Source organism: Phocoena sinus, chromosome 1 (genome assembly GCF_008692025.1).
Source record: "Phocoena sinus isolate mPhoSin1 chromosome 1, mPhoSin1.pri, whole genome shotgun sequence".
Taxonomy (NCBI): domain Eukaryota; kingdom Metazoa; phylum Chordata; class Mammalia; order Artiodactyla; family Phocoenidae; genus Phocoena; species Phocoena sinus.
This window is the reverse complement of record NC_045763.1, coordinates 180,127,622-180,155,430: the sequence shown is the minus strand read 5'-3', so window position 1 is coordinate 180,155,430 and position 27,809 is coordinate 180,127,622. Positions and strand designations below refer to the sequence as shown.

The window sequence follows — 27,809 nt, the reverse complement described above, 5'->3', positions numbered from 1 at the left end:
TTATACAAACTAGTGAATATAACAAAAAAAAGAAGCAGACTCACAGATATAGAGAACAAGCTAGTGGTTGCCAGTGGGGAGAGGGAAGGAGGGAGGGGCTATATAGGGTTAGGGGATTAAGAGAAACTATAGGTATAAAATAAGCTATAAAGATATATGGATAACAGGGGGAATATAGCCAGTATTTTATAATAGCTATAAATGGAGCACAATTGCTTCTTTCTGCATTCCCTCACTCCCCTAATTAGTAAGTGAATCTGCCCTTTGGAACTCAGGGAAGGTCTAGGAGACTGAAAAACAAAAGGCAGTATCCTGCTCAGTGTCATTGAGTGAGTGCCGTAAGAGAAACTTAAAGCCATTCATGTTTAGAAAGCATCCCTTATGTCAAACTGCTTTAACAGCATGGAAAAGGTGGGAATCACAGCTGAATGGCTGAGAATCCAAAGGCAAACCCACGGATGGGAATCCAGTGGAACCCATGCTGGCCTGGTGTGGTACAGTCTCCTCCATGACAAGAGAGGGAGGCTCACCCCATGATGAAGAAGACAGGCTCTACTACTTTGTAGGATTGGAACCTGGATAAATCTATGACACGTTTGTAGCCTTGGGATTTGTCTCTGGAAAATAGTGGTAATAGCCAAATGATAGGGTCATTGCCAAGATCACACCACACAATCTAGTCACAATATTTAGCCCAGTTTTGGCATATAATCAGTACTCAAATAAATAGCCCTAAACTCATAATTATAAATTACTATTGTCAACATCATCACTAATAAATATTCTATTGTGTGTATTCAGTTTTATTCCAGATCAGTTGATGTAAGGTCATAATTGTGGAAGAGATTTTCATGTTGGTAAATGTGTGTGTCTATATTATTGTGTATCTACTGCACGAGGGAAAAAGAAGAACGAAATGAGATTTTGATCTCTTTTGGGGAATTAATGAAAAATAAAATCCTCATCCAACCTAGAAGTCCTCTTCAGAAATGTAGAAAAGTTTTGTTTGAATAAGCATTAAACCAGACTGTGATATGCATCTCAGCAATCCACTAAAGACATTGCAAAGAAAGAAAGACATCTTATCCTTTTATATAGCCAGGCAGATACAGTCATTTACATACATGTTAACTGTCTTGATCCAAAGGAAAAATAAAATGTCTTCTAACTTTGTAGCAAGCAAAAGGTTACAACTTGGAGCCAGGCACCTAGGCTAAGCTCCCAAAGAGAGAGACAGGATACATTACATTCACATTTCAAAAAGATAGTTCCAAGGCCCCCCCACCCCCACCCCACCCCCACCCCCCTCGAGAAAGGCATTCCCGGGATACAAAGCTAGCTAGAAGTTATTCAGACTTTGTATCCATCTCAAAGAGACATGGAAAGGATTTACAATTCCAAGTTATTTTTAAGGAAACTCTCTAGGAAAAAGAAGTGGGAGAGGGGAGTTTTCTTTCTTTTTTGGCATCGGGGAAATTCATTTTTTTTTAGATTTATGTTTACCCTTGCATCTTCTAGATATTTCCCAAGAAGAATACAAAAAAATCAATACATTACCTAATTATTAGGAACAGAGGAGTTAGGGGAAGTGGAATTGAAACCAATGGTTTGAATGCTATAAAACCATGGAAAATCCTTTTTTAATTCACTTATCATTTTTATCCATTGAAATAGGATCGTCACATAGAAATGTTTTAGACTGTTGTGCTATTGTGGGTTGAATTATGTCCCTCCACCCACCAAAAAAGATGTGTTGGTGTCCTAACCTCCACTACCTCAGAAGGTGACATTATTTGAAGGTAGGGTTTTTACAGAGATAAGCAAGTTGAAGAAGGCCATTGGGGTGGACCCTAATCCAAAATGACTGGCAATCCTTGTAAAAAGGGTAAAGTTGGACACAGAGACAGACACATTTAAAGGGAAGACAGCCATCCACAAGCCAAGGAGAGAGACCTGGAAGAGAACCTTCACTTACAGTCCTCAGAAGGAACCAAAAAGTGCCAACACCTTGATTTCAGACTTTGAGCATGCAGAACTGAGAGGCAATAAGTTTCTGTTGTTTAATCCACTCAGTTTATGATCCTTCCTTACGGCAGCCCTGGCAATCTCACACACATGCCATCAGTGATAATGGTAACTGTTCATTTCTCATCAGTGCTTCTTATCACTTATACGTATACAGTTAGTTTACTGTTTAAAGTAATCATCTTCCTATACTTGTATTCTAAGCACAGGGAGGTAGTTTTAGTATTAGGAAACTGATCGTGGTTGTCATTCAAATTGAAGAAGTGATAGGATTTGCAAGAATGAGTATGGAAGGTTAGCCTGCATTCAGCCTGGTAGCTGATGTGTTCTTGGTAGACCTTGCATTCTCGTAGATATGTCGTTGCCATTGCTAATGAAGGAATACTCTTCAGGGTTTCTCTGGAAGCGACAACTCACTGAAGAATATCCACAGTAATAACTTCCTAATGGACCAGACCATCATGCTTTAGTTTGTATTTTTTTCATCTGATTATTCTTTCATTGTTGCTGAGCTGTTTTATTTTCTATTACATTATCTTTCTTGTCTTGGATATTGACATTACCTTACTGCTACTGTTTACTCAAAAGTAGAGTCGTCCCTCGGTATCCATGGGGGATTGGTTTCAGGACCCCTCCCTTCTCACCCCACCCCCACCCCAGCAGGGACCAAAATCTGAGGATGCTCAAGTCCCTTATATAAAATGGTGGTGTAGTGTCTGCGTATCACTTATGCACATCCTCCTGTGTACTTTCAGTCATCTCTAGATTACTTATAATACCTAACACAATGTAAGTTCTATGTAAATAGTTGCCAGTAGGTGGCAAATTCAGGTTTTGCTTTTAGGAACTTTCTGGAATTTTTTTTCTCCAGTATTTTCAGTCTGTGGTTGGTGGAATTGGCAGGTGTGGAACCTGCAGATACACAGGACCAACCGTACTTCCCATGTTCAGTCATTGGTCGTTGGGTCATTGACACTTCTCCTAAAAATCTGATGTAGTGGGCAGCAGAAACACAGTATGAGAGCTAAGCAAAGATGGGCAATGTGACGGGTAACAAGGAACCGGAAGAGAGGAAAACAACAATAGAAAAAAAAGAGAAATTTTTTGTCTCATCTCCCTCTAAAGACTTATTTCATTTCTCTTATTTTGATGCATTTCATAAAAATGAATTTTATTCATGCTTATGGTGCAATTTGCTTCAAGACTGCTTTTTAAAAATTGCTTTTGAATTGCTGTGATGATCATAATTACACTTTAGCAATCATATGGTAATTACACATTGATGTAAGAAGAAAGGTAATGAAAAAGTGAGATGAATAATACGGTATAATAAAAAATAATAATTGGTCTCTGTCTGTAGTTCCCGACACAGCACTTCAAAAACTCTTGGAATTTCCTAAGTGATAGGAGTGTCTTCTGTTATTCATACCTTTCAACCATGCCTGATTTTATGTTAACAAGGCAACTCATGGAGGGGCCTTGAAGATTGAAACTTTCAGTACCTCCTCACCTCCCTGCTTCCAGGGAGGGGAAAGGGGCTGGAGATTGGGTTTAATCATGTGGTTAATGAGTTAATTAATCATGCCTACATCATGAAACTTTGATAAAACTCTGAAGAATGAGGCTTGAGAGCTTCCTGATTGGTGAACATATTGATGTACCGGGAAGGTGGTGCCCTCAGACTCCATGGAGACAGAAGCTTCTGTGCTCAGGACCCTCCCAGACTTGCCCTGTGTGCCTTTTCATCTGTTGTTCATTTGCATTCTTTATATTAAGATGATAATCATTAAGTATAGCACTTTCACACGTTCTGTGAGCATTCTGGAAAATTATTGAAACTGAGGCTGTTATGGGAAGCCCCAGATTTGTAGCTGGATGGAGAAGAAGTGCTGTTGGTTTGGAGACACCAAGGACTTGGAGATGGTGGCTGAAATGAGAGCAGCCTTGGGGGTCTGAGCCAACTCTGAGTAGTGAGCGTCAGGATTGAATTGTAGGACACCCTGTTGGTGTTAGAGAATGAGTGTCAGAATAGAAACAGTCATGGCTATAAATCATATATTGCTAATGTAGTCAGTGGTAGAGCAAAATAATACACATTGGAGATATATTCCAGGAGAAATAGGCAAGAATATCATTTACTTTTTAACATATTCGCCGTCTTAAAGCCAGAAGGCAAAATTTTACATATTCTCAATTTAAATTCAAGCCACTAAATATTCTCTGAGCACCTACTATGAGCCATATGCCTTCCTCAATGCTAGAAGTTATGAATTTGAATAAAACACATAGAATTTGTAATTTGACGGGAGACAGATATATCGGAACAAACAAAAACACATTGCCGTATTCTTTTTTTTTCTGTCCAAACAACTTGGACTACTTTTTATTCATAATCTAAGTGCTATAATGATGAGGGAGAGTTTGGTGCTATCTTCTGGATTCATTAGGAAAATTTCTTATCCAATTTTTAAGAAAATATTTACCTTCCCCCATATTGGTCCAGGAAGAATTTGATAATGCTAATTAGTTTCTATTGCTTTTAAATGTAGTAAAGCACTGCCAGATCTACTCTAGAGGAGTGATGATATGTAATTTATATATGGATAACTATTTTAATGTACAAATGTATCTATTAAGAATGTGCGTAGTGAAGTCCAGTGGTTAGCACTCGGCGCTTTCACTGATAGGGCCTGGGTTCAATACCCGGTCCAGGAAGTAAGATCCTGCAAGCTGTGCAGCACAGCCAAAAAAAAGAAAAAAGAAAAAAAGAGTGTGCATAGTATTATGATTTCACACAATAGTTTCAAAGTTGTCACAGGCTGAATGTTTATGCCCCCCCACACACCAAAATTCACATGTTTAATCCTTCAACATCCTTTCTTTCTTTATTTCTGAACCTACATGTCTTTCAAAAGCTTCCACTTTTCCAAATTTCTCAATTCTCAGGAGCATCAGGGCCTTCACGGGAGAACAGGGTGCAGGAAGCCATTTGTGTGTATTGTTTGTAAAACACATATTTCTAACATATAAGTGGCGTGGTTGAAGTCCAGTTTTGCCCATCACTCCTAGTGTATGGCTACTGTTTCAGTATAATTACTAGGAGCTCCTGTCAAGATGTCCTGATTTGGATGGTTAACTATATAATCACCCTATTTATAAGGCAAGGACCACTTGTATTTTAGTGTAGGAGGATAATAACATTGCTTAGAAGACCCTGCATTCCTCTCTAAGATAAGGAAGAGGGTCCCGCACACCCCAAACTCCTTCAGCATGAACTTGCCTTGGGTTGACTCAAGGGTTTTTTGGGACGTGGGTCTGAGTTAGCCTGAGTCCTCATAAACAAGGTGGACTCCCTGAGTGTCCATCAAATGCACCCCCTCTAAGCTGCCACTTAGACTGGAACAGATGTGCGTGTGCGTGTGTGTGTGTGTGTGTGTGTTTGTGTACGTGTGTGTGTGCATGGGTGTAGTGGGAACCTACTCTTTCCAGTAAGAAGAAAAGTGAACAGGCAGAGAGAAATGCTCTTTATTACTAGAATCTCCTCCTCTTTCTGTTTGCAATATAAAAAGAGGAGAGATGAAAGAAAGAGAAAGAGAGATTGATTTAAAGCCACCGATGGCCCAGGGTCCTCTCCTCAGTTCCCAAGCACACACTTCATTGAGAGGCTCTGATAGGAAACCTGTTCTGGAAGAGCCAGCGCATCTCAGAGCTGCTATGCAGAGCCCCTGTGATGGGGTACCTTCTGTAGAGATGAGTCTCTTTCTGGGGAAGGCTCTGTAAACAGGATACATAAAACACTAGCAACTCATTGAAGGCTTTGGTATTTTAATATAAGGATTTTCTGTATTTGCATTCAAAAGGCCACTCCCTCGGCAAGCAGTTTTGTGAGAGGAAAGGCAGAGTTAGTTTGCCCAGGACCTGAGAATTTGGAAATAGGATTTGAGGGTTGTTGGTGAACTAGGGTAGGGACAGGGAGAAAGAGGGAGGAAAAGAGGGAAAAAAAAGAAGACATTATGTCAAACAGTGTAAAGAAGGTCAAGTAGGATGAATGGTGAGAAAAGCCAATCGCTGAGAAAATACGGATAGAAACCGTTAATTTATGCCAATAAAATTCTTGACTTTTTTTCACCTCCCACACCGTTCTGCTAAGTCCAATAATTTTATCATCTATTCCATATGGTACTGGATGGACACAGTTTAAAAAAAAACACAGTTTCTGCCAGAAACAGATCCCTTCTTCCAGAAAAAGCATATGTTCATGATAACAAACCAAATGAAAGAAATAGGTAAGACCAAGGGTATTAAAGTGTCTGGGATCTTTTAATATTGATTTGGATTTCTCAGATTTCTTTTAGGTATTTTTAGGTAAGTGGTTGTTAGGAAAACACAAAATCATCATGGAAGCTTCAGTTGAATCTAGAATTCTACTAAGGAAGCAAATACAATATGTCTGATAAAAAGGTATTATATATTTATACTCGAAGCAATCATAGAAATATTTACTATTGTATTTTATAACACACAATAGTCAAAAGAAATACTAAAGTCAGAGAAATTTATATAACACAAACATTGTAGTTTTTCCATCTTCAAACCTAAAGAACCAAAGTGAGAAGAAGGGGTATTGAGTAAACCTCAAAGGGTTTCCTTCCTCCCTCTTAATATAAATGTTTTCAACTTTATGCAACAAATTTTCACTAGATGTAGGCAACTACTATAAGTGGAAAGGATTTATTCATTTGTTCAATAAATTTCATTGACTGTGTGCCAGGCATTGTGTTAGGCATTGTTCTGGGACTCACTGAGCTACCTCAGACCAACAGTTAACTAATAAAAAAATAAACAAGGAATTATAGATTTCAGATCTCTGAAAGTCATAACAGGGTTATATTCAAAAGTAACTGGGGAACGCCTACTTTAAATAAGGTGATAAAGTAAGGTCTCTTTGGGGAGGTGATATTTGAGCTATAATGATAACACCAGACCAGCCCAGTCAAAACTTGGAAGTATCAGTACAGGAAGAAAGCAAGCAATATCAAGTCCACAAGGTGATGCATCATTTGATGTGTTTGAAGAATTACTAGTAATAGAAGACAGTAAGTGCTTACTATACATAATACTTTTAGATGTTTTATCTTGTATATTTATTAGAATGACAATGCAATGTCATCACCAATATGAACCCCATTTCACAGGTGATGAAACAGAGGAAGAAGGGGCTTAAGTAACTTGTATGAGATCATCCAACCAGAAGTGGCAATACTTGACTGGTCACCTTGTGTGTCTGTAGAATCCAAGCTCCAAACCACTGTGTGTTATACTGTCTGTTGGATCCATATTTTTAGCAATTGGACTTTTCTACTAACCTTGAAACTCAAGTCCAAATTAACTTACAGTCTTCTCTTCTTCCACATTTCCTTTTTTTACAGAAGGGCACACTTATCCACCCAGTTATCCAGAAAGTGGGGTATCATCTTCATCTTCTCTCTACTACCCAATTCAGTCAAAAATCCCCTCAAATTTAATGTCTGATGTCTAAATATATTTGAAGAAGATCTGTTTCTGTAAACCTTCATTTCTCACTAGAATTGCTGCCTTAACACCCTCGTTTAACTTGCTTGGTCTCCCAGTGCCACCTCCCCATTTCCAGTCCATTTTCCATATTGTCACCAGAATGACCATTCTAGAAATGTGGCCATATCACTCCTCCTCTTAAAAAATATGTAAGTTTTTTCTCATTACACTTAAGATACAATTCAAAATTGTTAACATGATTTCAAAATGGGTTCATCTTATATCCTATTTTTCCTGGAGCTGTCCCAATTTTCACCCTTGTTTTTCAGTGTAATTCTTGATAACATCCTTTTTCTTCTCAAGTGTCCTGGAACTTTAACATCTAATTCCTGGCTTCTGTTCCAGTCTCACTTCTGACCTGCTCTTCCAGCCCGTACACTCACACTCAATGCTGTATTCAAACAGAATTGCTTATAGCTCCTCAAGTCTTTTAAGCTTTATTCCTATCCAGCTTCTAGCATATGCTGAACCTTTTGTTTATAACTTTCTGCTTAACACCTGCCCTTCCCAAATTTACTGGCTAATTTCTACTCATATTTGCGTCTCCACTTAGACATCACTTCTAATTCAGTCTCTTGACTTTTCCACCAGAAGACTACGGTAGACGCCCTTCCTACGTGCTACCCAAGCATCTACCCCTGTCTTGTTGCATATTCTCACCCCGGTGTCTTCCCTATTTGTTTTTGGTATCACTCACAGTTTGTGAGTTCTTGTAGGCAAGGAAAGTATCCATATTTGTTTACTAGTGCCTGGTCCATATTCAATGCATAATAATTCTGTATTAACAGAATTTATGAGTTCTATACAGGGATTCTGTATGCCTAGCACTAAGGATAATGCCCTATGTAGAGTAGACTTGTCAACACGTATTTGTTAACTGACTAATTTAGTAAATAAATGAATGAGTTAATGTTTGATTGGAACCTTTAATAATGAATGACTTATAAAATGATACTTATCAATAGGATTCAGATGTGTGGAAAAAGGAAGAGAGTACCTTTCCTTCAGTGTAAGCCCTGAAGGTAAAAGAATATTTCTGTATTTGGAAAATACAGTGTATGAAAATGTAACTGAACCAAAATTTTTTTAAATTAAATGTGCTACGTAATGTAATTTAACTGAAGCATCTATGTAAATGTAGGTATATAATAAAAGAGAACATTTGAAATATTGGTTAAACCTTTATTAAAATTAGAGAACAACCCACTGGATTTAGGAAATGTATCTTCTCCGTCAGTAAATCATTGAGCAGGGATAATTGTGAGTGAAAGAAACCGCTATATGCCAAAGATCACCCTGCCTCTGATCCACTGAGCTTACCATAGACTCAAGTTTTTGTCAGGAAATTCTTAGGACAAGCTCTTTTCATGAGGATATGTTGCTTTTTCACAGAAATCTTGCCTTTGAGTTCTCCAGGCATGTATTCCGCAAGAAAGTCTGAATCTTAGAGTAAACTGATTTTAGATTTATGAACAAAAATTTACATTATTACAATTGTTTGTATATGAATTGGCAGCATCGTGTTGGATGACTGGGTGTTACAAAAGACTAGAGATTGGCAAATTAATAGTCGGTTTAAGCCCCAGCAAGTACTGTAGCAGTAGGATGCAAAGAGGGGAATAATTCTAAGATAATTCTAAGGATAAATGCTGGAGTTTGGAAATTTAATGGATGGACTGGGGAGAGGGATGCGGAGATGGGGGTCAGAGATTCTCTGATTGACTAGTCAGTACCTTTGATTAACTAGTTAGGCGATTATTCAGCATGATGAGAAATTCATTTTAGTAAAGCATGAGATTATGTTTACAGAAAGATATTCATGATCAAAGTTCATATGGTATTGTATAGACATGCTTTGTAGTGAACTATAGTAGCAGTAATTTCTGTACATGACCAAGGGTTTATTGCAGCATTTCTTTTCCTGTTCTCTTTTTTTTTTTTAAGGGTAGTATTAACCAATGACAGGAGTAGAAAAGTCAACATACAGATGTTAGAAGGAGAACTTACAGGACACAGATTTGTGATGCTTTGCATGCAGCACTTTTGGATGTGATTCTAAAAGCTTTTATTGAGCGTTGTCAAATGTGTAAGCTTCACAGGGATGGACATCATATTTATAAGTGCCCTTCTATAAGTGCTACCATAGATGTGAAATTCTTGACCTTAATATCGTCTTTGAAAATGTTAAATTGAGAATTCTGTTGACTTACGTTTTAAGAATTGGCGTATTGTATTACTGCAAGAGATTTGATTTTCAGCACAGTACAACCTTCTTTCAAATGCATATGTCTTTTTTTCTAATTCCATTTTGTGTTAAAACACATTTTAAATGTAGTTTTCTCATTTAGTAAAAGTTGTCTAATTGGAAAAAAAAAAAACTATTCAGGCTGATAGCTGTAACTGAACTTTGGGAAAGATGTGAATGCTAATGTATGGGTTTAGAAGTCCTAAGATGAGATATTTAAAGCCAAAAACTAGACGGTTTCACACTGAGAGAGCAGAGGAGAGGCCGGAGTTGGAATCATGTTCTAATCACTAAATTATGGCTTTTCTCAGTCTTCCTCCGACTTGATTTTTGAACAGTATTTGAGACCACATCTTCCTCTACAGCTGGAACGTGCTCAGTGTGTCCGGCTCCTCGGATCTCCGTCTGTGCAGCCACTGCGCACTCCCTGCCTCCCACCCACTCCAGCCCCACGTATGATCACCTTGGGAACATTCTCCTGTGCCTCTCCATCGCCGCCACCCGACCACCACGACTCTCTGAGTCTAACCATGAACAAATTAATTCCCTGTCTAGTTCCACTGCAGCTAAGTCTGCATCAAATAAAAAAAAAAAAAAAAAAAAAAAAGAACAAAACTTGATTTAAAAATTTTAAGGGATGAGAAAACATGCAAAAGCATAAAATCGTGCTTTGCCATGTGTCCCAAGCCCCTTGTTAGCTAGAGGAGTGAACAATGAACAGAGATGATGGTCCTTGGCTTAGAAGATCCCAGGCAGGTAACAGAGATCCGTCGCCAAGTTCTGGGAAAGAAGATCCTGAATGAGCCATGTGTAGAGCCCAGCAGTCTTGCTGTTTCCCACCTGATCTTGTGACAGATGCTGGACTTCAGATTCTTAGGGTCTCAGCACTTTATTTTGGCTACTTGCTTTAACATGGGCTGAAGATCTGTGGTTTTGGCAGTACACCTTAAGAACCAGATGTGGCCCCCAATTCACAGGAAAGCCTGCCTATCCCTGCAAGAAGACAGCTCATTCCAGGCATCTCCTAACCACCGAGGCGGTTCAAATGAAGCATTTTTGACACCAAGCCTAGTAAATCAGAGACTGCGTGGTGATGTAATGGACACGGACACCAAGGGGGCACCACTTGCGTATCCCTCCTTCTGTCTACATCTCAAGTGAGGATGTCCTTATAGTCTGGATGGGCCTAGATGTGGTGGAATAACTCCTGTTTCTCCCTGAAAGGTTTGATTCTGAGCACCAGCCTCATCCGTCTGTCCAGGGGAAGCCCAGGGGTCAAGGCTCTCTAGTACCATCATGACAGCAAGCAGCAGCAGTGGCCCCCGTCCTCTCCAAGACCCCTTCCTTCAGCAATGCTCCCTCCCCTCCATTCTTAAAAAGGGGGACCCAGAGACGTCCCCTCCCTTGAGATCTCCCAAATTTGCTACATTAGAAACAGGGGCTTCCTCCCATTGCCTCTGAGAGCGAGGGGTGATTTTTTTATTGGCTTGGCTGTGTCTTGTAATTTCTTGTTAAATGGAAGTTGGCAGCAAAAGAAACGAACATTTTTGGGGTTACCACTTAAGTACAAGGTTAAGTTTCATTCTTCAGAAATTCCTTCCAATCTTACACAAACATCGGGTCTTAGGCCTTCATTTATTAGCAGGCACTAATAGCAACAGAATTTTTCAAAAGAAAGCCTCAACCACCATAATACACACGCAAACACACACACTTTTTTTGTCACTTACAGAAGCTTAGCTGGAGATTGGTATGGTTGGCACAACTTTAAAGGCAGATGGGTAAATTAAAACTCGAATGACAGAAAGCTAGGAACCACTGGTTGTGATCGCCCTTACTTGCCTACGTTTTTTGTCCTCACATATGAGAATATTCAAAAGCAGATATTCTAGATGTTAGGATACATTATGTGGCTTTAGGTTTTTTTATATTTGATGAAATAATGTTATTATGTGTGTTCCTTTTATTAATGTCACTTCAAATCCTGTTCAGAAATAGGTACTAAGAGTAAATAAATGTTTAATGTATGAAAGGATTAAGCTTTCTTTACTATTGGGTATTTTTAACCAGGAAAACTTGGTTATGAAAAGTAAAGGGACATTAAAAATACAATTAAAAGTGAAGTCATGACACATTCATAGTTAAGAACCACGTGATAAAAATGGCTTTCTTCACATATGTTAGGAAAATTTAAGTAAGTAGAAAAGCATAAAATAGAGAATGCTCACAAATTTTTCTTTTTCAAATTTCTGAACAGAAAGAAAGAGAGCGAGGTTCTAATTTGGCCTTTATGTTCCGACTGCCTTTTGCTGCCGGGAGGGTGTTCAGTATCAGTATGTTGGACACGCTTCTTTACCAGGTATGCAGTGTTTCTTATATCTGTCTAAAATGTTTATTTTCTATTTTCTTTAGGTTCTATCAAATGCATAATACAACTAGTGTTTCTCTTGGAGCCGTTAACTTAAAATTGGCTCTGGAAGTAATCCAATATTTTACTTCATGTATTTAATGACATAAATGTGCCTATGAAACAGTAAGAAAAAATTATTTTTCAGAATAATCTATGAAGTGATATCAGGCATTCTATGACACCAGTGTCCTACAATGTTTAATGTGACATTTTAATACATTTTGCATATTCCTCTAAGCACATTACTAGACAATAAAAGCTAAGAAACAATTACTAGGTTAAAAAAAAGACAGCTTTCTTTCTAATACATATTGTTTTAGTAAGTAATAGCAAATGATGTCAATAAACTGATAAACCAAGGACATTTTAAACATCTGCTAATTATTGCCTACTTCAGAAAAACGTAAGGAAGATTTTACAACCCCTAAGAACCATTCAGTTTGTTCCTGAATGCCAGAGTTTTACATTGTCATTTTATCATTCTTAACTTTACCTAAGAAGTTCATAGAGATTTTATTTTACACTAAAATATTTTAATCTTTTTTTAACTCTTTCAGAAACTGAACAAAAGCAATATTTCATATTCTCTGAATCAAGTAATCAGATACTTTTTAAATATATCCATTAAGAGAAAAAAGATATTCATAAGGCTTTAAGTTATTTGATAACTTTAATCTCAAATTAAGCATTCAAGCATTGTGCTGTCTTTTTTGATCATGTATTTTATGTACCCTCTTCCTCCATGCTTGGCTGAATAAACTAATCCAAAGAGAGTTAAGGCTTTTCTACTGGCCTCTGGGCTAATTATGCCTATGACTATGTCTCTGGCCGTGTTTCAAACCATCTGCTTATGCCAGATGAATGCGGGAACAACACAGTAAAGAACCATAAACACTCCTGTTCTCCCGAAAGTTTCCAGACACATTATCTGGGTACTCCGGAAGCCAGGCTTCTACCCCAGACCCCATTGCCAGGCACACGTAATTCTGATCTCTCAAAGAGGGGGTTCAAGGGAGGGATTGTTTGAAGGGAAGTGTTGCCTCTGGGGGGATTTATATCCATAGCAGTCAAATGCTTGCTGTCATTATGCACCAGTGGTTTTCAGATATTTTAGCCACAATACCTTATGTTTAAACGAAATCTCATGAGAAAGTCTTTGATATATAAGCTAAGTAGAAGGAAAACCATTCTGTAGAATTGGAGAGCAGTAGTTATTACTTTCATTTTTGTTTCACTTTTTTTGTTACACATAGAAATACAGGAAATTGTGTTTTTTCCAAAGCTAGCAGCTGCAGAAAGAATGAACTAGAACAATAATTTTCGAAGTAGTAATTGCCCATTTACTTTCTGATGTCAAATGAGATATTTTAATGGTAGGTTTTTCAGACAGGTAAAGAGTATTTATTTACAGGTTAAAAAGAGATTAGAAATTTAAAATATTTTATTCTCTAAAATTATATAACATGCATTCTTCTATTCTTAAAATATACAATCTAATTGTTTTGGTTAATGATTTAAACCCATCTTCTTAAAGATAAATGCTTATATATTCAAGAACTATTATAGATGACTACAATTTTATAGTGATTTACTATTAATGTAATTCTATTCTAGACCTCATTTTATTTGCTTCCCCAAGGAAAACTGTAATATAAGCAGTATTATCAATCATAATATATGGATGAGACAAGGGCTCAGGAAGGTCAACTGTCCAGTGTTTAGTGGGAATACTCATCTTCAAGCCATGCATACCTCATTAGATTAATCCCGACCCTTTTCCTGTGGTAAATGACTCTGCATTTGTATAATGCTTGAGTTTGTTTGCTTGTTTGGTTGGGTTTTATTATATCCCACTTGAAACACAGATCACTTTCATATTTTTAATCATTTTTATTAATTCTCATCTGTGTAGATCAGGGAAGCCAATTATTAAAAAAGTTATTACCTAAAATAAAATTAAATAGATATTAAAAAAATCTTCTATGAAAAATGTTCTATGATTGCATCACATAAAACTTAATGCATGGATTTTGTGATATTAAATGGGGCTATCCACATTTTTGGCTCACATCTAACTCTAGTCTATGCCCTGATGAAGTTACAGGACAGATGACCTCTGGACAAAGAATGTGTTGATGAAGAATACAGTAAACATTAGCTATATTACCACACCTGGCTCTAAAATAATTTAAAATAGTCGTTTGCCAAATCTTCAGTTTAATTTCTCTTCCATGAGTGCTTTCTGTTTTTTATTTTGGAAATAATAATTTTAAGTGCCCAAGAATTTGTTTAAAATTTTTCTTTAGCACACACTGAGTTACAAATGAGATTGAATGATGCTAACAGGGGTGTGTGTCACAGCTCCTCTTGGTGGCCCCAATACGTTCATGTCCTAATTACTAGGAGGTTAATACGCCTTGAAAACCAAAGGGCCATTTAAATAAATGGCCTGAAAAAAATGGAATAGATGTGTTTCCTTATGTTCTTTTTTAGATGGGTTTATTTTTTTGAAACTAGCTCTTGGTAAAAGAAATTAGCAATCAACAAAGTAGTCTAGATGATTTATTTAAAAGGTGTTATAGGGCTTCCCTGGTGGCGCAGTGGTTGAGTCCGCCTGCCGATGCAGGGTACATGGGTTCGTCCTCCGGTCCGGGGGGATCCCACATGCCGCGGAGCGGCTGGGCCCGTGAACCATGGCCACTGAGCCTGCGCATCCGGAGCCTGTGCTCTGCGACAGGAGAGGCCACAGCGGTGGGAGGCCCGCGTACCACAAAAAAAAAAAAAAAAAAAGGTGTTATAACTTTTAAAGTCTTTGCTATACAAAATAACTAGATGATTTATTGTTATTATTTTGTTATTGAAGTATAGTTGATTTACAATGTTGGGCTAATGTCTGCTGTATAGCAAAGTGACTCAGTTATAAACATATATACATTCTTTTTTCTAATATTCTTTTCCATTATGGTTTATCCCAGGAGATTGGGTATAGTTCCCTGTGCTATACAGTAGAACCTTGTTGTTTATTCATTTTAAATGTAATAGTTTGCATCTACTAGCCCATCCCTCCCCCTTGGCAACCACAAGTCTGTTCTCTATGTCTAAGAGTCTGTTTCTGTTTTGTAGATAGGTTCATTTGTGCCATATTTTAGATTCCACATATAAGCAATGTCATATGGTATTTGTCTTTCTCTTTCTGACTTACTTCACTTAGTATGATAATCTCTATATGAATGGATAAATAAGATGTGGTACATATATACAATGGAATACTACTCAGCCATTAAAAAACCACAAAATAATGCCATTTGCAGCAACAAGGGTGCAAAATACTTAGATGATTATTTAAATGTTTCACTTGTTAACACCTGACGATCAAACTCAAGGCAGTAATTTCATACGATTTATGAAGTAATTGTTACATATCATGGTGAAATTTGCTTGTATGGGTTGAAATTCTATCTTCTCACTCAGACCAAAAAATAAACTGAAGAAACTAGAAGCATTTTTCAGTTAATATTCTAACTATTGAGTAGTGTTCTAACAACATGTCAAAATATATGTTAGCAAACAAAATAGTCTCATGATGGTATTTAATACTAACCTATTGGGCTTCCCTGGTGGCGCAGTGGTTGAGAATCTGCCTGCCAATGCAGGGGACACGGGTTCAAGCCCTGGTCTGGGAAGATCCCACATGCCGCGGAGCAACTGGGCCCATGAGCCACAACTACTGAGCCTGTGCGTCTGGAGCCTGTGCTCCACAACGAGAGGCCACGATAGTGAGAGGCCTGCGCACCGCGATGAAGAGTGGCCCCTGCTCGCCGCAACTAGAGAAAGCCCTCACACAGAAATGAAGACCCAACACAGCCAAAAATAAATAAATAAATAAATTTATTTAAAAAAAAATACTAGCCTATTAATTCACTAATATTTAGATTTACTTAAATATTATATAGAAATGTATTCTACTAGCATCAAGTTTAATCCTAACAAAAAACCAAATACCGGTTGAAATATTTCATTGTAAATTTTAGTCATTTTAGAGTTTTTAAAACATTCTCTATTATATTTCGGCTTATAGTTTTTGTTATTAAAAATCTAAAAATGTTTTCATCACGTCCAATAACATCCATAAAATTTAAGCATATCCAGATATTCTAGAAAATAATCATTTCCCATATTTCTTTAAGGACAGCTTAACTGTACATGTGTATTGAGGACACTGGCAAGATAGATTTTTATTTCCTTTTTTATGGGGGCTTAATGATGTGTTACAAGAAATAACCTTTAAGATGTGATAAGATGTTCATGCTCTAAGCTATTCTATGTATTTCCTACACACAATAAATACATATTTTGTTTATATTGCAGTCATTTGTGAAGGACTACATGATTTCTATCACCAGACTTCTGTTGGGATTGGACACTACACCAGGATCGGGGTTTCTTTGCTCTGTAAGTTACTAATCTCTGGTGTAGATTATTCTGACAGGCAATTCTGAAAGCCGTCTATAATGTACTTTGGCTAACTCTTCTATGTCATTTATTTATTTTTTTCTAATATGTGCTCAAAGAATAGCATCCTAGTTTTTTTTAATCCCTTAAACAATGTTTAGGGAAAACATTATTTAAATTAATAATCCCGAAGATAGCCATTCTGTACAAAATTCAGAACAAAAATGATCCTGAAGGTAGCCGTTCTGTACAAAACTCTAGCAGGTATCTGAGACTGACAGTTTCTGACATAGGATGCTACACTGCCAAGGTAAACAGCGATCATGACATTTAACCTCTCTGTTTTATAAATAAGTATACTGTGCCTAAGTGTATTTAATGAAGTGTCTTGCTAACAAATTCAAATTCATGTTTAGCAAAGAGAGACCAGCACTTATGCCTCCTGTCTGTGAGTCCTGTGCTCCATACTTTTACACATCTTCCTCAGTATGGGTAGAACTTTGGATGGACAATTCGTTTTTGTGCTGGAGTGTCCTTTGCACTTCAAGACTTGTAACATCAGCAGACCCTGTCCACTAAGGTTATTGCAACATTCAAACGAGTCCTTACAGGTTTTCCAACAATTCCCAATCAATTACCAGTGATATTCCAAGTATATGGGACTAATACAGTGCCATGCTGCCACAAATGGAGCAGTTGGTTTCTTAAGTTTGGGTGAACCCAGGGATAAGGCTGAGATGGAATGTAATAAAAAACTTTCATACATGTATAAGCACTTATGAATGCCACTTTGAGATTTCAAAATATCAATAAAATCTACCTTTAAAGAGTGAAAAATTACCATTGGGTTATTTCTTTAAAATTTGATATGTAAATAATTCATCTGATTGTAGATGAAAATCACCGAGGATGACTTATGGATCAGGACTTATGCCAGACTGTATCAGAAGTTATGTTCTTCTACTGGAGATGTTCCCATTGGAATCTACAGGACTGAATCTCAAAAACTTACTACATCTGAGGTTTGGAAATATCAAAATATTCCTGTCTTAATGTTTAATCTTATTGAATACTGCCATTCCTAAGCCTATAAACTTATTTCTGAAATATGCCATTAAATTATGTAAATTATGTCAGGAATTTCATAAAATAATGTTGTCTAAAGGTCTGTTTTAGAGTTTGTGGACTTTGGGCTCTGAATGTCTTTTGTAGGTTTTCAGGAAGTAAGTTAATTCTAAGTAACCTTTGGATACATAAGAAAAGTTCTCAGGGCAAGCAAACTAGTTTTCTAATATAATCTTCAACTCCACATATTAGCATTTGGAAAGAGGGAAAACAAAGATGAGTTAGGAAGCATGAAACTCACATTTTTCAAACTCTAGGTTGAGGACTACTTTGAAGCTAAGAAAAAACTCTAGGATCAGTGCCAGACCCTCTCAGAGGAAAGCTCAGTAATTATAAAAGCAAACTAGAGCCTATGAAAATGGAACAGAATTTCTGATGCCTGCGTGTGACCAAAAACATATTCACATTTTAATTTGGTCACACTATGTGGTTCCAACTTACGGTTTATATTCTTGAAAGATTTTTTCTTCTTCAGGTACCTCAAAGTTATTCAAAATTTTGGTTAACCATTTCTTTCTTTGGTCTTATGCAAAATAGAACCTCAACTATGAGGCTCAGATTAATTACATGCATTTTAATAAGAAGCATAAGAGTAATGGAGTAGATTTTTATTTTCTTGATATAATTTATAGTTTGACATTTAAGTAAGTGATATTGAGGCCAGAAGAAAATAGTTCAGTTTTTCTGAGATGCTCTTTAGTGGTTTCACTGCAGCTTCAGAGGTGCTAAAAGAAGCTTTATTGCCAGCTCTGCTACTGAATCTGAGTTTGTCATTGGCTGTGGTCCCCGTGGTTCACACCACAAAGAGCAAGACAAAATCAGAGAAAATCAGGAATGATTGATGGGAGAAACATACCAGAAAGTTAAATGTGTAGGACAGCTTAGCCAGATACGCCTAAAATTTAAAGAACACTGCATCCAAAAAATTATTATTTGATGAAAGGTTAAGAGAAAAGAAGTGCTTTCAGACCTAAGCAATTAACCATTTCTTATTTGAACTTGATAAGAAAAAAGAAGATTTTCACACAGCAGAATACTATCCTGTTTTTATCTTATAATATGTACTTTGTGAATTTGAACATGGTAAATTCTGCCCTTGGTCAAGTTCATATCCATGTTCAGTCATTATGTATTATTAAGGGATGTTGTATGCTGTTTACAGTACAGATAGGGAAAGAGTAATTGAGTATTTGTACTGTCATCAAGGAGTATTTAATGTTACATTTTGGTCATTTCTTCCTATCACAAACCAGCAAAATGTTTATAAACCCCCAACCCTTTAGCTTATATTAAAAACACACCTCCTTGGAAAAATAAAAGGATACTGGGTTAAATGAGGGTAATACCTGTTGTCTTCCTATACTGAATTCAGTTCATCTTCTGGAACACATATTTTTATTTAGATTTTACATTCTGCCTATTATAGAAAAAAAGGCAATTTAAATAATTAAAGATAAAAATAGGACCTCCAAGCACTTTTTTTTTTTTTTTTTTTTTGGCAGTACGCGGGCCTCTCATTGTTGCGGCCTCTCCCGTTGCGGAGCACAGGCTCCAGACGCGCAGGCTCAGTGGCCATGGCTCACGGGCCCAGCCGCTCCACGGCACGTGGGATCTTCCCGGGCCGGGGCACGAACCCGTGCCCCCTGCATCGGCAAGCGGACTCTCAACAACTGCGCCACCAGGGAAGCCCCTTCAAGCACTTTTACAGCAAAATATATTAATAGGGGCAGAGAAATTAATGCTACTTTACATTTAAAATGAAGTGACTGCTACAGTTGAAAAGGAGTTCTACGTTTATTTTCCTGGCAAATAATCAAAAATAGAACTATTGAGTTTTATAATAATTGTAGTTTGATACACAAAAGGGTGTAAGTTCATCTAGAGAAAGATTTGTTTTTCCTGATCACTGTTAAAAGAATGAGTATATTATGTGCTTCCTTATTTAAGACATTGAATATTTAGAGTTATTTAAGAGATAGATAACATGATGAACATTATCTATCTTTAATTATAGTTTTGCAAGATGCAAAAGTACCAATAAGGTGAATATCCCTTAAGTCGATGTTCTATTTTTTTTTTTTTTTAAAGAGGGGAACATCAATTCAGTATTAACTCAGTAAAGACATTGGGTTTTGTGCAAAGGGGAAAACATTCTCTTTTTCCTGATTATATAAAAACAGAGAATAAGAGCTTAGTGGATCTAATGAAATGGAAGAGTGGCTCATATATTCCACCATCTCTCTCAGATTTCAAATGGTTCGAGAATACTCAAGTGTTAGAATTCAAATAATTTATCATTGTCCAAAATGCCAATTTTTCTCTTACTTTAATTAAAGAAGGACACCAGGGCTTCCCTGGTGGCACAGTGGTTGAGAGTCCGCCTGCCGATGCAGGGGACATGGGTTCAAGCCCTGGTCCAGGAAGTTCCCACATGCCGCGGAGCAACTAAGCCTATGCGCCACAACTACTGAAGCCCGCGTGCCACGACCACTGAAGCCCGCCTGCCTAGAGCCTGTGCTCTGCAACACGAGAAGCCACCGCAATGAGAAGCCCGCGCACTGCAACGAAGAGTAGCCCTCGCTCGCTGCAACTAGAAAAAGCCTGCGTGCAGTGGCGAAGACCCAAGGCAGCCAAAAATAAAGAAAAAGAAAAAAATTCAGAGAAAAAAAAAGGACACCAGATTCCAGGAGGTAGAAACTCCATTCAATAATTAGAACTGGGGGCTTCTCTGGTGGCGCAGTGGTTGAGAGTCCGCCTGCCGATGCAGGGGACACGGGCCGGTCCGGGAAGATCCCACATGCCGCGGAGCAGCTGGGACCGTGAGCCATGGCCGCTGAGCCTGTGCGTCCGGAGCCTGTGCTCCACAACGGGAGAGGCCACAGCAGTGAGAGGCCCACGTACGGCAACAACAACAGCTTAGAATTGAAACATCTGGCATCTTCTTTCTTAGATGGTTCACAGGTCCTCATTCTCCCTAACAGCTCACAGAGCTGTGTTACTGTCCCTCACCCTGCAGGGGCAGTTTGAAAGGTGACTCTATGAAGAGGGTACACAGATGGTCTGTGGACTGGGAGACACGGCACGTTTGCAGGCAGTAGTACCACAGTGAATTCACAGAGCTAAGTGCAAAGGTACATTCTGTGTACTTTACCCTTCAACAGCAGATTGAAGAGTCTTCCCCAGGTAATCTGACCAAGCCACGTGAACGGCCTAATGATACAGACACGGGAGAGTCTCCAGGTCAATGATCTAGTCAGGGGACCATGAAACTCACACTAAAAACACCCCACCCAGAGCTTTCAATCAATTAGCCCTATACTCTTAATATAAGAAGACAACTCAAAATTCCCTATTTCAGGGAATAGAATGAAATAGAGATGCCAAAATAAACAAACAGAAAGAAAAAACTGAACTTGTAGGAAAGATCACTGAGGGAAAAGAAAATATAAAACATAAAATATAATAAAGACTTCTACTCCTGTTTACCCAAGAGAAATGAAAATATATCCATACAAAGACTTGCACATGAATGTTCTCAGCAGCATTATCCATAATAGCCAAAAATTAGAAACAACCTAAAAGTCCTTCAGCTAGCGAACAGATAGTCAACATGTGGTATAGCCATACAATGGAGTATCATTTAGCAATAAAAAGAAACAAAATGCTTATATGTGTTGTGACTTGGATAAACCTCAAAAACATTATGTCAAGTGAGAGAATAGACTCAAGAGACCACATATTGTATGATTCCACATATTGTATAATTCCAAAAAAGGTGAATATATGCAGACAGAAGGTAGGTTAGTGATTGCCTAAGACAGGCTGAGGTGGAGGGAATGGAGAGTAACAGTTAATGAACATGATGGGACTTACTGGGGTGATGGAAATATTCTAAAATCTTTTTATGGTGTTTGTTGTACAACTCGGTAAATTTACTAAAATATCCTTGAATTTTGCACTTGAAGTGGGTGAATTATAGGATATGTCAAATATGTATTAGTGAAGTTCTATATTGAAAAGCTGTAATTAATATTATTAGAAAGATAAGATATTATAAGGATAAAAGATGAATAGGAAGCTGTATTTTTAAAGGAGCATTTAGAATAAAAAAGAACTCTTGGGGATTGATAGTACGTGAGCAGAAGTGAAAAAGTTTGTACCATAAAGCTGAGGAAACCACCAAGAAACTAGAGCAAAAATTCAAACATGGAAAATAGTAAAGATAAGATAAAATTAGAGGACTAGTCCAGGAGGTCTAAGAGTCTAAGATCTGAATTTTAAGACTTCCCTAAAGAGGAAATGAAAGCAAATTGAAGACATATCAGTTTAATAACTTAATAATCCTAGAACAGAACATGTTCCAAATGGGAAGGGTCACCAGAGGCCCACCACAGTGAATAAAATAGGCTCACGCTAAGGCACAGCATCATAAAATTTCAGAACACTGAAGGAAAAGAGAAGATCTTTAAAGAGATGGGAGAGAAAACCAAAGGGTAGGTCACATTCAAAGTATTTCTTTGGATTTCTCAACCAGCAACATTACAAGCCAAAAGACAATGGAACAATGCCCTCGAGATTTTGGGGGAATATTATTTCCAAACTAGAATTCCATATTCAGACAAAACTACCAAACTTGTGTTAGGGTAGGATTAATCATATTTCAAAATTTTCTCCAAACATATGCTCCCATGCCTGCTCTCTAAGGAAATTACTTCCACCAAAATGAATGAGTAAACTGAGGAAGTAATCATGTATGCAAAGAAACCAGACATTTTATGGAAACCTGGCAACAAGTATGAGGCCAAGGCAAAAGTCAAGAAGGTGATGAAAGGACCACCAGGCAAGAAGTGCAACCTTTCTGAGCAGGTCAGAAAGCTTCAGAAAATTTTTCTTCTGGAAAATGGAAGCCGTAGGATACATGATGCATCTCACTGTCTTAAAGAAAGATTAGACAATTGCCAAAGAGTTCAGGGTGGATTACCAAGTACAAATCTAATGAAGCAATTAATAAAATTAATTAATTAACTCTAGGAATACAATATCACCAACATCAAAAAAGTATGCAGGCAATGAATAGTAACCACATTTCCCATGTATTTCAGCTGTAAATTGTAGTCATAATATGCCCTGAATTTTGATCTAACCAAAATTATACTTCAACCATTTTGAAATGATGGGATATGGCAATGGTGGGTGACTTCTCACACTTCCAGAGTGAGAAGTCAATAGGTAAAAGTAGAAACTGACAAAAAAAAATTAAGAAATGACAGTCAAGCATGTTATATAGAGACACAAAGATAACGACCTACATGTCTGGCTAAAAGAGGTAAAAGTAGCTGGGTCCTACCAGAGGAAAATAGAAGAGATCATGGTGGGAGCTGCTATTTTTCAAAACAAACTGTAACATTTTCTGACTATTTAAACTATGTATGTATAACTAATAAAAACAACTAATACATTTCCAGCTGTAAACTTTCATTTTCAGACTCATTGATCCTTTCTTCAGTTTATGCTTTTAAATATCCAATTCTATTCTATTCAATTCTATTCAAAATATATGAAATATTTTAAATTTAATGCCAACATTTCATATAAGAATGTAGGAGGGATAAACTAATATAAAAAATCTAGGTCTTGCTTCCTTGTTTTTTCATGGAGTTGAAAAAAAATACATTTTAAAGGCAGATGCAGGTTTTCATGCCACATCGTTTCCTAATCTGACTTCAATATCTTCCCATATTTGGTGTATAGAGAAAAAAGTTAAATTATGTCACTGCTTTGGCTGTGGGAGGAGGGGAAGCACCAAATCCTTTTGCAGATGTCTTTTCAAAGACACGTGATGATAAAAAAATACACATAGTTAAAATCATGAAATTTATAAAAGCCCTGGCACACTTACTCAGTTTTTTCCTTGTGGGCTATAAATTGGTGGAAGGAGGATTCATACAAACATACAGTGGAGGTGCGTACAGGGACTGGAAAATCAGTCCGTGGAGAGTAGGGTACAGCTGGGTCAGCCCCTTTTCACCTAATTGTACAACACCAAGCTGGAATAGACCACTCTCTACATGTCTATTTCAGGGAAGTTTTACAAATACCATACTTTTCTGGTTCAAAAAATAAATAGAGAATCAACAAGGACTCGTGCTTCTCTTGGGGACAAAGGAGAACAGTATTTCTGTCCACAATATTTTCTCCATAATTCTCAAATTCAGAAAGCTTACTAAACTGATTTGGTGGCAAAACCTCACTTTAACTGTTCTGAGACTTTTCATAATACTTACTTATTCCCCTTAAAATGAATATTCATGTTTTTCATTACAGAAGTGTTTTTATTATAAAATACTACCCAAGACCCTCTGAAGGTATTACCTACTATTCAGTATATGATACTTTCCAAAATCTGAAAACTTCTGAATTAATAAAAATATTTATTCTCATTTTTTGTAAGAAAATGTGAAACTGTATTTGCCTTCAGTTTTCCAGTGTAGTGAAAATCACATTTTCTTGAAGTGAACCACAACCAGTGAAGATTTTACTAGAAATTAGAAAGAGGTCATTTTAAAGCATATTAAAATACCAACAGCTTTACAGTATAACCAATACATTTGTGGAGTATGTTACTCTGTTGTTCACCTTCATCATCAATAAATCCTATATTTTTTAAAAATGTGCATAGGTAATAGTTAACCATCTACCAACCATTAACTTTTTACAATTAAATTGGATGCACATATCTTCGAATTATGGTTTTCTCCAGATGTATCCCCAGGAGTGGGATTGCTGGGTCATATGGTAGCTCTACTTTTAGTTTTTAAGGAATCTCCATACTGTTCTCCATAGTGGCTGCACCAATTTACATTCCCACCAACAGTAAGGGAGGGTTCCCTTAAATTGGAAAGTAATATTTTAAATATATTATTAAGATTAAAGTTTTCGGGCTTCCCTGGTGGCGCAGTGGTTGAGAGTCTGCCTGCCGATGCAGGGGACACGGATTCGTGCCCCGGTCCGGGAAGATCCCACATGCCGCTGGGGCCCATGAGCCATGGCCGTTGAGCCTGCGCGTTCGGAGCCTGTGCTCCACAACGGGAGAGGCCACAACAGTGAGAGGTCTGCATATGGCAAAAAAAAAAACCAAAAAACAAAGTTTTCATTTTATAAAATTACATTAGTACAATGATTTTAGTAAGGATTTAGATAAAATAGTTTTGAAACTCGAGCTGCCCATTCTCTGCATTTATCCACTCACTCATTGGGCCAATTGTTAAGACTCTGCAGACAAATAATTTCAAGGAGCCCATATTCATGTATTTATTATGCATTTTTAATATTTGTAACAATAGTGAGAATGCTAGATAATGGGTTAGACTTGAGTTACATTACACCAAAGAATATAATTGAAAATTTCACTTCCACCTTTTGAGGAATGAAAATATTATTCCTAATAAAAAGATAGCATGATTTTTATAACCCCTAAATATTTAGGGTTTATGTGTTGACTGGGCAGATCAATTTTTATCCTCTATAGCCTATGTGATAACTAAATCTATTTCTATAAAGTTACTTAAATGTATACATAGAGGTGAAAAAACAATCTTATTATAAGGTCTAAAGGTTTTTAAATAGTACAGCTATTAATACCAATAGTGATTATTGAATATCAATGATTATGTCAATATCCTCTCATGAATATAGTACTTTCATAAGCTTTTATCAATTGTTTTATTTTCTATTAGCATCGCATTAACTTTCTATCAAATCTTAGACGATTTTAGAAAAAAAAAATCTAACGAGAACAACTTTCTAGCAAATTTTAAAAATATTAGCTTATTATTTACCTAATTGTATTCAAAAGTGCTATGATAACTAATCAAACACATAATTAGATGATGTGTTCTGTGGTATCTGTCATATATTGTCCTGTTACTGATTGGTTTCTGTATGTATTGTTTAGTCATTGTTTAAACTGTATTTTGTGTGTTTCTTTTTCCCTTGCTTTGTGTCAGTGTCGAGAAATAGCATCACAAGTAAGTATTTTGTTTGTCTCCCTTTCCTCAAATTGTCTAATGTATTAATTCAGTTATTAAATGAAAAGAATATTAAAGATTGAATTCAATATTTCATATTTTAAAAGAAAACAAGTAAGGTGAAATGCTTTTAAATGCTCTATTTTCAAGTTAGTGTATTTATATTTCCCTAATATTCCAAATCTTACCTGTTTGTCTTCAAATTATGTTTATGTATTAATCCAATCACATATTTTACTGTGTGGTGTCATTACCAGCTAGTCACTTACTGGCTGTAGATTGTCCTCAAGGGAGGTGCCACCTTCAATGCAATCAGCTGGTACTGAAAGGGAATGGGGGTCTTGATATAAAACATACCTTTAGTTTGCTTCTTATGTAGGCTGGACCCCCTAGAAATGGTTATGGGAACAATAGGACCTGTGATGGATTCCTCTGGGACACTTTTTAATGCTGAATTTATTCTTTAATAGCTTTAATTTATTGTCATGAAGAAGCCATCACTTTAATGTTTGATAATATTAACCTGTGATAAGCATTGATTTACTACAATAAAAAAATTCTTAATAATACATTATGTATGTTTACATACACTTCTCATATTCCTGAACCCTTGATGTTATCTTCATGTGATTTGCATTTTTTAATTTTATTTTCCATTTTCTTCATCTAAATCACGATAAATAATTGTCATTATGGCCTTAGTACTTAACACAAACTCCCAAGCATTAAATAGAATTAAAGAAACTATTACAAATATAAACATTTTCAACTTTAAAAATTGCATTTTGAATGTCAAAGCAGTGGTACCATTCAGCCCACTGGGAGAACACAGTCACAAGTGTAAAAGTTGTGTGCCAAAATTACCAACCAAAGGTACGAGTCTACTTTTGAGCTTGTTGAATTTTGGAGAGAAGTTCTGTATTATCATAATACCCAGCATTTTGAGAGTGACTGTTGTTTTCTCTACATCATAGATTTGAATCCATGTAATAAATGCAAATTCTGTTTATTAAATTATTTTGAGCATCCTAAATTATTTAAGGTTTAATAATCTCTAGCTTTATTATATTGTTAAATATTCTAATTTTGTTTTCCCATATATGTATTCCTTTGGAATTTACTAAGTATTTACTAAGGAGACTTCACTTTGGGATGTAAGAAAAATGTTTTAGATGCTTTCCGACCTTTTTCACATGATGGTACATAGAAAATAGGAACGTTTGTTTAGCATGAAGCTGCTCAGGGCGTCCAGATACCACCACAGGTGGTGCAAATTAAAGTTCTAGTTCAATGCAGAACACAGCTCTGGCACATGCAAAGTTTGGGGAGCTCGTCTTAGGGTTCTTACAGTTGCTTTATTAGAATATGTTTTGTAGTTCTTTGAGCTCACATAAGATCAAACATATATTTCTAAAATTTTAAATTTATACCAGCATTTGACCTGATTCACAAATAAAATTTAATTTTATTTATAATGAACTGGCAGACATTATTTTAGGAAATATTTTAGGAACATGTCACAAGCCAAGTTGCTTCACTTTGCCTCTACTGAAGGCTTTCTAGGGTGTGAGTCCAGATCTGCTCCATGGTGGTAGAAACACTAGTTAGTGGTCACACCATGTCCCAGTAAGAACAAAGTTTTCATCTGTGAAAAAACTTTATAGCTTCATGTTTGAAAGTAAAGTTAATTTTTTAAATGTAGGTTTTGGCTGTATTGCAGCTTTCCATGTTGATTCTAAATGTTGTTCTTCACTTTTTATTCAGATGTCAAGCTTCACTATCTCCTCTTTTCTCTAACTTACCATTTCAGATGCAGAAAATCAAAGGTTTGGCTCATTTCTGACTTTTCGTAGCCAATTACAAGTTGACTCATAACATTTTTCCTCTGATTGCTTTCTTTCTCATGGTTACTATTTGAGGTCTCAAAATCCTCCAGTCAATTCCCTATATA

General features: G+C 36.8%; 1 protein-coding gene across 2 annotated transcripts in view; it reads left to right on the top strand.

Moving 5' to 3' along the window:
• The window catches only part of KCNT2 (potassium sodium-activated channel subfamily T member 2), a 373,439-nt gene that overhangs the window by 306,531 nt on the left and 39,099 nt on the right, over positions 1-27,809 (top strand). The window contains exons 22-25 of one of the 2 annotated variants that reach the window (XM_032606832.1): positions 12,102-12,203; positions 16,623-16,706; positions 17,600-17,728; positions 25,838-25,858. In XM_032606832.1, the coding sequence (XP_032462723.1) occupies positions 12,102-12,203; positions 16,623-16,706; positions 17,600-17,728; positions 25,838-25,858 (336 nt within the window). The remainder of the gene's footprint in view (positions 1-12,101; positions 12,204-16,622; positions 16,707-17,599; positions 17,729-25,837; positions 25,859-27,809) is intronic. The other variant, XM_032606842.1, reaches the window with a different exon arrangement.